The sequence below is a fragment of the Haplochromis burtoni genome, unplaced genomic scaffold (genome assembly GCF_018398535.1).
Source record: "Haplochromis burtoni strain Fernald_Lab_line unplaced genomic scaffold, NCSU_Asbu1 Contig_72, whole genome shotgun sequence".
Classification (NCBI taxonomy): Eukaryota; Metazoa; Chordata; class Actinopteri; order Cichliformes; family Cichlidae; genus Haplochromis; species Haplochromis burtoni.
In genome coordinates, this window is record NW_024582433.1 from 2,403,055 (window position 1) to 2,414,559 (window position 11,505).

At 38.1% G+C, this 11,505-nt stretch overlaps 1 protein-coding gene across 1 annotated transcript; it reads left to right on the forward strand.

The window, feature by feature from the left end:
- The first annotated feature begins 7,394 nt into the window (after positions 1 to 7,394).
- On the forward strand, positions 7,395 to 11,071 carry LOC102290724. The gene is made up of 5 exons (XM_042221723.1): positions 7,395 to 7,758; positions 8,051 to 8,417; positions 8,582 to 8,923; positions 9,615 to 9,765; positions 10,238 to 11,071. Exons 2-5 carry the CDS (start codon positions 8,274 to 8,276, stop codon positions 10,513 to 10,515), a joined length of 915 nt encoding a protein of 304 aa, XP_042077657.1. The 5' UTR covers positions 7,395 to 7,758; positions 8,051 to 8,273; the 3' UTR covers positions 10,516 to 11,071.
- The last annotated feature ends 434 nt before the right edge of the window (positions 11,072 to 11,505 follow it).

The following is an 11,505-nucleotide window of genomic DNA, read 5'->3' on the forward strand; positions in this document are numbered from 1 at the left end:
AGTGCCAGAGCGTTGGCTCTGATCTGTCATCACCCCAGATGTTTAGAGTTGAGCCATGCAAATTTCTGCTAACCTCCTTAGTACAGAATACATACAAGGGATGGATATGGTGCATACAGTAAAGTTACTTTTCCCGGGAAGCTGAGTGGTTTACAGTGGTTTGGGATTTCTAGGTTTTACTCACATTACTATGCAGGGATAGATCCATATTAAAAAAGTATATCACTGTCACGTTTGGTTGTAATAAAGCAGTGCTTTACTGAATAAATCTTGAACTCCACCATAACTGTCAGAATTCTCCAGAGAACAGCTTACCCAAGACCCCTGTCCCCATCAATTTCTGTTCCTATTTAAGGCGTTTCCCCTATATCAGATCATCTTGATTTCTACTTAGTTGTCTTTACTTAATCTGAACTGACATGCTTTTTCTGGAGCATGTGAGTTGTTTTTTTTAATCCACATTGTTACGACCCGTCTAGGGCCAGGCCATAACATGAGTGAGGCCCTCGCTTCCCCCCCCAAGACCCAAGCAGCCGCAAGAAACAAATCCGGTAGATACAAGGTGATTTATTTACAATGTGAAATAAAGGAACCAAAACGGGAGTGTCAACACTTCAGGGTGAACCAAGGCCAAAACAATAAACAAAACAAATCTACACAAATCCCGCACCCCTGACCTTACCAAAACAAAGTCAAAAATAAAGACAGAGTCTGACCTCCTTAACTAACTCAAAACAGGAGAAAACGGGTGATCAAAAGAAACAGCAGCTCACACCTACCCACTCCACTTCCACAACTTTTAAGCGCACTGCAGCCAGCGGCTGCCACAGGAATACTGCTGGGTCATGAGGAGAAACGCGAGGACCTCTCCCACTGTAGCACTCCAGCCTCCTTTTAATGGGCGGGTCCTCCAGCTGGAACCAGTCACATCGGGGAGGTGTATCCACGCACCAATCGGAGCAGGGCCCTGGCACAGCTAAATTAACATAAAAAGACACAACACCTGCACAAACAAACACATGGACATGCAAGTTCGTAACAACATCTTCAGTAGATAATATGTGACCAGCAATATTGTTGTTGTAGAGTCTGTCACTCATTAGTCAGACAAACTACCTTTATCTTTATCTGTGTTCAGCAATTTGTACTCTGTTAGAAGCTCGCTCACAAAACTTGCAATATGACTGTAATTTGCCCTGCTTAAGAAATTTGGCCTTATGTATGTTGTTAAAAACTAGAACAAAACAAATCCCCCCATTTGCCGTCACTAGAGCCTTTGGGCTTTGGGGTTGCCTCTTTTAGTTTTGACAAATGTAAGAAGGTAAGAAGGAGGTGTCTGTGCTCCAGGGTTCGAATGTTCAGAAGGCCCCTACTTCTTCTTACAGATGTATAGGTAATCAAAATGAAAATTATTTTGTAACTGACCTGTTTTATTTAAATACTACGTATCGCAGAGAACACATACCATCTTCAACATCTAATACAACAAACACCGTCAGGTGTTGATCAATTGATAGCTAAGCCCCTCTCTTCATCCAGGGCACAACACTTCAAGTCTAATGAGACAGCTACAATGTGAGTCATTGATCTCTGGCCCAAAGTGCTCAACTACCGCCAAATGAGCCTGTTTGAGATCTAGCAAAGTAGTACAGCTGAGTTTGTATTTATGCAGATCAGTGGCACATCGTGATCTTTAGTGCACATTTTGGGATAATATTTTGTCTGCATTTCAGCCTTCTGAGACCACATCTAATCATAAGTGAATGGCAAAGCAAGCAAAAAAAAAGTTTTTGTGACAAGAGTGTGAGGTGCTAAGCTCATATAGCAGCCACAACTTAATCCTCTTTTTTCTTTTCTTTTTGGTACTCTCTTTTTTGAATTGCAGTAACTCTCTTTAGCTTTTGTGTTATCACGGTCCCAAAATAGAACCAGGATTGTACCATCTGATTACAGAAAGATTGCTTTGTAGACTCATTTAAGGCATATAAAATTATACTCCATGTCAAACTAAAAGACAATTAAAAACAAGATAATGACTTTAGTATAAATATTTCCTACTTATACTGACATTATTGCTACACTACACCCACAGTAGTAGAGCAATTTCAGTAAATGACTTTAAATGACTTTAATGAGACTTTAAATCTGAAGGATTTAAAGGATTACCATTAACCAGACTAACCAGCTGATCTATAATACGGCAGCAGTGATCAGTGAGATACTTGGCTACAAGTTGAACAGCCACAAGGAGTAGTACCCTCCATGGAGAAGGAGACTAGAGGCCAAGATCAAGGTAGCACGTAGGGAAGTTAGCCAAATATCGGAGCTGCAAAGTAGATGCGATGAAGAAGGTGCCTAAGAAGTATAGCAAGCTGTCCATACTGGAGGCCTTGGAAACTGCCAAGCAAAGACTCACAGCCTTGGTCAGTGACTTAAAGAGGTATACCAGAGAAATAGAAGGCAGGAGAATAAACCAGCTGTTCTCCACAGAAACGTCCAAGGTGTACTCTCAGTGGCAGGGGAACAATGTGAGACATCGATTTACTGATCCACACCACCAGGATCTACAGTAAGGACATTGGAATAGCATTCGGATTGGAGAAATGTAGAGGGATGGTAACGAAGAGAGGGAAGGTTTTCAAAATTGAGGGGATCGCACTACCAGAAGGTAACATTGCAGACACTGAGGACAATTACAAGTACCTGCAGAGGGTCAGTCAAGTCCTGAGAATTCAGCTGAACGGTAAGAACAAGATCCGGGCTATCAACATGTACGCCCCTGCCTGATCAGGTACCCTGCTGGGATACTAATCTGGCCCAAGGCGGAGATAGAAGCCACTGACATCAAGATGAGGAAGCTCCTGACGATGCTTGGAGGGTTTCACCTCAAGTCCATTGCCCTTAGACTGTAAGTTAAGCTCAAGGAAGAAGACCGGGGACTAGTGAGTGTCAGGACCAGGATGAGACAATGAATATCCGCGAATACATCAGGAAGATGACCACAGCCAACTGTGTGATCATTGAATACCTCAGGCAGCAGAAACTCAAGAAAGAGGAACAAGAGAAAGAACCATCATGGACGCCCCTGCACAGTATGTACCAACAGCAGACAGAGGAAGTGGCTGACATCCAGAAATCCTACTAGTGGCCGGACAAAGCTGGACTGAAATATAGCACAGAGGCATTAATCATGGTAGCACAGGAACAATCTTTAACTAAGCACAAGATCCATAGAGGCTGATGTCTACCACACCAGGCAAGAACCCAGGTACAGGCTGTGTGAAGATCCTCTTAAAAAATCCAGCACATAACAGCAGGGTGCAAGATGCTAGCATGGAGGGCATAGATGGAACACCATAACGGATCGTGCACAATATTCTAGATGTTCCCAGGACTGCACTCTTCTGGATAGAGATCCCAGATGTAGTTTCTGGATTCTGCTGCAACCACTCATTTATTCTCCTATCTGTCCTATCTTATGCCGTCTTGTTCCAGTAACCCATTTCTCATCATGATATCCTGGTTCCTGAACATCTGATGCACAGATTGTTAATATTTTGTCTGTGCCAGTCTGGCATCTTTTCGACAGTTTTAGCTTCTACTGAAAAAAGCTTCCTGGACAAAAACTATTTTTTCATGCATCATATTGTGTTTCACAGTAACGTTCTCATTATTATAACATTTTTGTTGATATGTTAACAGTTTTAGCTACTGGCTGTAACAGTACTGTACATGCACAATGGGTCAAAAAACTGTGGAGACAGTGAAAAATTATTTCTGACTGCAGAAGTCAACCAAATACTTTTTACACCAGGACATAGTAAAAGTGAAACTTGGTTACCTCGCAGAAGACTGGACATTTGCAACCTGTTACCTGTAGCTTCTCATCTAGAAGTTCACTTTTGCTCAGTTTGTGTTCCATTACGCAGGTGCATTTTTATATTACTTTTGTAAGTCATTTAATATAGTTTTTTTCCCCCAGCAATGTCACTAAATGTGTTGACTATAAACAATTTCCACATGTTCATGGGTAACATATAGTGCTACAATTAATAGGTTTAAATCACAAAATTGAAATAAAGTGATGTGTTAATAATGGAGCACCGAAGCAATATGCTACAGAATTTTATTTCACAACTCCTTTCTCACCTCTCCTGAGCAGATGGCTTGTAAAAGAAAAAAAAAGCCAACAAGTAATCATATGTGCAGTAAATGGTGCTAGTTATGTTCCTGTGGAGAGACTACAGATGGCATGGTGATAGTCTTGCTTCACAGTGCATGCGCAGTTTTTGACACACCCTTTAAACTACCCCAGTGGGAACTTTTAGCATAGACCATGTCACTACCCATTACAAAGCCAGGTATCCAAACAAAAGACTAGTAAATCAGAGAGGAAGTGACTTTTTTAAGGTATCTGTCTTCCTTTGGTCTTGGTCTGACCTAGCCAGCAAGTTAAGCAAATTATTTTTGGTTAAAGATTAAAAAAACACTTATGTAATATTTGTTTATAGTGGCAGACAAATATCAAATTGTAAAGATAATAAATATTAATCATTTCATTAGTAAGGCAAGGCAAAGCAAGTTTACTTGTATAGCATCTTTCATCCAGAGCAAAAAAACCAGACAAATACATTAAAATCCTATAAATGAATAAAAAAAAACCCAAAAAGGTAAAAATGAGAAAAGTAAAAGAAATTTAAAACTATGAATTATGTTTAAGAACAATTCTGTCTTCTTCCTTTTTTTCTGTTTACTTCTTTAAATCCTTAAAGTAATATTTTATATTTAAGGATTTAAATATGGCTGTTACCATAGGATGGACACATAAAATATTCAAAACATATTCAACAGATTGTATACGAACATATAATATCTAGCTAAAAATCTGTTTGCAGTAGTCATCTTGTTGCAGTTGTTGCAGTTATCTTGCTGTTGTGTTCTGTAATTTGGGCTGATCAGTATTCACAGTTAACTGGAAGTAGGAAAGATCTCCAATCAGCAGCTACTCATACTGGTTACCTACTTAAAAATGGCAAAATTTTGCTGATTTGCTTTTTCAGGATAGGTTTTTGTGGTGCAACTTCTATGCTATCTTCTATGTCTTCCATCTTCTATGCAGCCTTTAGCTTTCTACAAATATTACCATTAATCAACATGAACTGTGATTAAACCTAGACACAAATGACTTAACAACCTCTTGCCTTAATGAAACAATAGTTTTGCAATCATATATTAAATCAGCATCTAGTAGTATCCATTTACATTCATACTAAATGAGGCATAGCGTTAGTAGTGAAGTTGCACTTACATTAGCTGATTAGCATCAGTTGTTTCATTCATGCTTTATAATCACTGACTCATCCTTTAGCTGCTTGCCTAAATCTAGCATTTCTGTTTATGCATTGTGACCATCCTAACTGGATTTCTGATCTATTCTTGCTCTACCACTCCATTACATAGGCCCTTATACATTCCACAATACTGTGGTATTTCTTAGAAACTGTTCACTAATATTTCACTGATATTGCTTCAGAAATGTCCATTGTCCATGTTAGATTTTACAGGTATTAAAGTGGGTTTTGGTAGGTAGGAGGACCCTTAGATTTGGGTGTAGAAGTGCAAAGTAAGGAAAAGAATCCCTTTGAAATGAGTCAGAATCATTTGTATCTCTGTGTGCAGGCTATGATCACCTAACCTTTGCATCTGAAATGAGTTAGGACATTACAAGTAATCTTTAACTATAGAACATGCAAGTATATGTTTCTACTGTAAAATCAGTGTGACAATTGCTTTAAAGTGTCTTTGGGATGGCTTTAAACTTTGGTTTATTTTTACACATAAATATCTTTTGTGTCTTCATTAGAAAAGGGATTTTTGTTGGTGTGTACGCTCTTAGAAAGGATGTGTTAAAAAATGACACAAAAATGTGTTGTTACACTATTAACACATTTTGTGTGAATTTTAACATAACATGTGTAAGAAAATGTGTAAACATTGAAAAAATGTGTAAAAAGCTTAACACACTTGATGTGTTGCACAGTTTAGCACATTTTGTGTGTTATTTTCAGAATCTAACAACAGGACCTAAAATTAGCAGCTCAGTTATTTGATGTTAGCCCTGTGTTTAGTGAAATAAATTGTAATGTATTATAACAATATTAACTGAATAAATAAAATGTTTAGTTATTGTTTGTTTTCCATAACCCTTTCCTCATTACTTTCAACAAATAAAACAATAAAACATTTTATAATGTAATGTGGAGCAAGGTGTGTATGGTGTACTAAAATTCTGAAAGAAGATAATTTTTTTTTTTATTTCTCAATATGTATGGCATACCAATTGATGGCCATGGCTATACTATAACCATAAGTATCCACACAGAACAGGCTTAATTTTGACAGTAAAATGTGAACTAGGGCAATACAATTGAAGTAAAAGTAGGAAATTAAATGAGTAAGAATCCACATGCTGAAAATTGAAACAAATTCTGCCCAGCAACATGCCATACCAGCGGCTGGAAGGGGGCGCTATCTTTTCGCGCCACTGAGACAAAAGAGACAAAGATGGAGGTTACGTTGCCTACTATGTTGTCAGACCTTACAGTAAGTATAATTTACCAGTTTATCTTAATGTACTGAAAATATGTCGGGTTTCTGGAAGAATGTGAAACTTTGAATTTATATGAAATATAGGAGTTTTGAGTTTAAGCGCTGTTAATTACTGCTTAACTATACCTAGCTAACCTTAATGTAACAGTCTTGCTAACATATCCTACTCTTAATTTTAGTACTAGTTCTTGGCTTTAGTGCCATACTTCATTAGAGTTAATGTGTTTTTGGTAGTAATTTTATGTATTACTTTACTCATGTATTTATCTATTTACTTTATTTATGTATTAGAGTAGTCAGAAATTGCTCTTAGAACCAGTGTGGTAGTTGGCTAGCGGCTCCGACAGGCATTGGTGTCTATGAGCAACGCCAGAGTCAGCACCTAACATTTGCAGTGTTGTGTAAAATGACAATATTGTTAGCTCTGAATATAGCAAATGTAGTTATCACCGCGACCATTCGTTTGCTAGCACAGAATAGGAATTTAAGATTGAGTAACTTTAGTTTGATGTCGCCCCTCTGTCTTCTGTTATCACACTTAATAGACTACATTTAGTAGTGTTGTGATAAATATTTGTTATAATTACTTATCACTGGTTAACATGAAATATACCTCACATTGACAGAGATAATTATTTTTTAAGCAGTTAAAGCAGTTTTTGCATTTAGTATGATAAACTGAAGTCTTTCTTTTTTAAGGCTTTTTGTTGGAAACATGCTCTGATATAGTTTATTTTTTATGCAGACCTTATGAGGAAGTAATAGCCAGTGTTATTTAAAAAAAACAACAACAACAACAGCAACTTGACCATGCAAATTATCTTACTTATTTAGCCATGTGTTTCTTTTTTTCAGCACGCATATGACAACTTAGAATCTGTCAAAGTCCTTGTAACCACTTTTATAGATGAGAAAGAGATTTGTAAAAGAATTCTTCATGTCAGCAGTGCCAAAGACATCACAGGTCAAAGCCAAGCTCAGCACATGGGCTGTGTGCTTGATAGGTTGCTAAAGTATAACACTGATTTCATGGAATATATTGATGTTGACAATGAGGTAGACGTTAAGGACTTTGATAGATTCCATATCTTCCTGTCAGCCAGAGGGCCACCGATGGAAACCTCTCTTAGGGAGATTAGACAAAATCAGGTACACTTTACATTTCTTCAGTTTCCTAAGTCATAAAATGTGTTTTAACAGTTATTAACTATTAGTCAGGATCAGATTTATTCACCAAGTAGCAACTAGAAGATAAAATCAATTTAATTATTATTCAGAATTTCTTTTAGTCATTGCGTTATAATCATGGTAATTAAGAAACCGCCTTCTTCTGCTGCAGCTTTTTGAGTAAACTCATACTTCTATGCTCTGTGGAAATTTGCTGTCATGACTTTGAGGATTATTGCAGAGAGGTAAAGTGTCTGGTGTTGCCTTTACACAGTCTACCATTACCACAGAAGAACAAAGTCAACCCCTGAAGTCACTACTCAAGAGGAAAGCCCCACAGATTCTTAAGGAGTATGACACTACAGGTACCCTGTCAGTGCCATCGAGGAAGCTTCTTGTGAAGACTTGCATTGGGGATTGGTGGAGAGGTGTGGTTAGTAAGTATAGCACCTTACTGCACTTTGTTAAAATTTTGCAATGAATGTTTTTCTTTAAGAATGTTGAAGTGCACAGGAGTAAAAAAAATGTTACCTTTATTTTCCAGTTACCCTCTTAGTGCAGAGAAGTTGACTGTAGCAAAAAGCATCATCACCACTTTTCCATCCCTGAGTGTCCGAGTGGCAGGACAGGGGGAAGGATTTGTAAGTAAATTTAGCATTTTAATAATGTAAATTCCACTACATACTTGCACTTTTCCCCACTTACTGTGTATCTTTTAACCTTTATCTCATTATTTATTAGAGCTTTTTTTCTCAGTTAAAATTGCTCAGCTGTTACCCATATACCTCTGTCCTTTCTTCCTCAGGAGCATTATTATGATCCAGTCTCTCATTGTGGATTCCTAGAGACTAAACTGCGCAACCTTAGACGGAATCTCGACAAGGGGCAGAGACGTTATAAGAAGCGAAAAGTGACCAATGACTGTGGTGAAGACAAGAAGCTCAGGCAAGAGGATGGGAATACCAGCAGCACAGATGAGTGGGTCACCCTGATCAAAAGATTGCGGCCCTCAGCTGAGAACCTTCCAACTATCATGTCAGGCATGGAGGAAACATACACCAGTCGCAGAGCCTGGATTAGCAAGGACTCCCCCACTGCTGCTGAAATATTCAGAGAGTACCCACGGTTTTTGGACATGCCAAGTCTGGTAAGTTGCTTGGTTCCCTGGTAATGGTTTATGTACTTCTTCTCCACTCAGTTGTGTATTGCATACAAAGTATGTAACAGGAGTGGATACATTTGGAGGTATGTTTATGAGCTCCTAGTGAATATTTTGAAAGTTTTATAATTTCAGAGTTGGATCTTTATTCACTGGGCTTTTATTACAATGAGCATCACGTTTCAAATGATCCAAAATCTTAGTCGTGCCACCAAATGACTATCTAATAGTAGGGACATCAAATGACAATGCAGAAGGTGCTGCTCGTGGAAGTGAAAAAACGACAGAAAGATCACCTAAATTTTTAACGAAACTCTGCTTTCAGCAGCACTATTTTCAGCAAAAAAGCTCTACAGGACAAACCGCAGACAGACAAAATAAGAAATTGGCTGCTAGAAAGTTGAACATCAGCTAAAAAGTCCTAATTTTTTTCTCAGGGTCTCATGGGACCCAAATCATGGCTAAAATTAAGGAATAATAGACTTGTATTCAAATACCACTCCAAGTAAATTGTTATGTTTCACTGTGTAGGTAAGCTTGATGTGGAAGTGGGTAACAGAAATGTGATACTGTAAGGTTTGATTTTAGCCATACAGCTACCAAATGGGCAGAATGTACTTTTAATTTCATATATTTAATGCTTAATTTTAAACTTAAACACTTTTTTTCTCTCCATTAGCTGGACTTGGAGTTTGGCAAGCTTACAGGAGGAAAGGTGGACCTTTTTTTACGAAAATGGGAAGCCAGTATCATTCCGAAACTCAAATCAGTAGCTGCCCTGGAAACAAGAATGTCCTCTCTGTTGAAGGATTTTGAAGAGAAGACTGAAGGTATTTTTCCATCCCCCCCCCCCCCCCCCCCCTCGCGTTTACTATTAGAAAGTAAGAAAAAAAGGATGATCAAATTAATAGTTCTGTTTACTGTCTTTAGATGACAAGTAAGTGGATGTTAAAGGCTGAATAGAAAAACTATACAAGAAGGGGTTATATTTTTAAATTTTGTTGTTCTTTTTCAAAGAAATTGTTAGATGCCACCCTTTGGTAAATGGATTGAAATATGTCTATGTTTACTGATGGTGGAGAATGAGGTCTATGGAGATGGTTGTAAGGAGAATTTAAATTATGTGGCCTTGGGTAACCTTATTAGCTGCACATATAAGCCAAATGAGGTGCCTTAAGCCTCTGCATTTCTGATTTCATCTATTCACAAAAGAAAAAGTCATTTTTGATGTACATCTCATAATTCATTAAATAAAACATTTCTGTATTTTGAATAATTTTACATCTTGCTTTTCTTTGTTAGATGAGGCTTGTTACACTGCCCTTGTGGTGTTAACACACCTGCTCCCACCAGTTGGTGCCAGTCGTTGCAGCCTTAAATCAGCTATAACGCACTTGGTTGATTTTGATTATTCAGTACAGTTCTCATGGTATTTACCTGAGGAAAGCATTTGTCAACACCTGACTGAATACTTCTTTAAAAATCTATCTTTATCTTCCCCATCTCCAAGCCTGGAACAAGTATTGCATCGCTTTGCAGTGATCCTGAAGCATCATCCACAACACACCAACCCCAGCTGATATGCATCGGTGATCTAAAGAGTGCAACCAGGCAGTACATCATTGTTGCTAAGAATGACAAAGTAACCATTCCTCTGAATGATGGCCTGACGTGTGCTGTGGATAAGCTTTTCAAACTGTACTGGGTATGTAACTTGTCCTATCCAGCACCACTTGGCTCCGTCTTCACCTTCTTTGAGTTTGTCTATGACCTGCCGCTGTCCACCCAAAGGAAAACCAAAGTACTGGAGCTGATTGCACAGATTAAAGCATGCAAGTAAAATGTTCACCTGTCCAAAATGTAGAGAGTCTCTGTTCACAGAGGTGAGAAACCTCATTTGGCATCTTCGTCAAATACACTGCTTATCAGATGGACAAAACTTAAAAATTATATGTAGCCAAGATGGCTGCCCAAGGACGTATTATAACTTAAATTCATTTTCAAAGCACCTGCATAGATCTCATTCTACTTCATCTTCAATGTATGCTGACTCAGTTCAACCTTCTTACCAAGGAGAGACATCAAACAGTTCAGTTGAAACTGATGATCTAGTTCCTGATGTTTTGGAGATACCCAGTGATGCATGCATCATCAAATATTACTTTACACTTCTTGTAACATCTGTTAAACTGTACAAAGGAGTTGCTTGAGAAAACTGTAGACTGTTTGCAACAGTCAACTGCTGCTTTGTTGAGTAGCTTGGATGTACCACAAGACAGTGAGGCTGTTCAAGCATTAATGAAGGAGTTTGAAAGTGCTAAAAACATATTTGAAGATGTAGACACGAAATATAAAATGAACAAATACTTCACTGAGAAGTCTTCCCTTGTTAAACCACAGGAAATATTTCTGGGTCACAGGTCAGATACTGTAAGAAAAGATGGTCAGATGAAACAGGTTTTGGCAGCAGATACATGCCAGTATGTATCAGTCATTGAAACGCTCAAGTTTTTATTCCAACATGAGGACATTCAGGACTTCTTTGTTCAGAATAAGAAGAACACTGATGC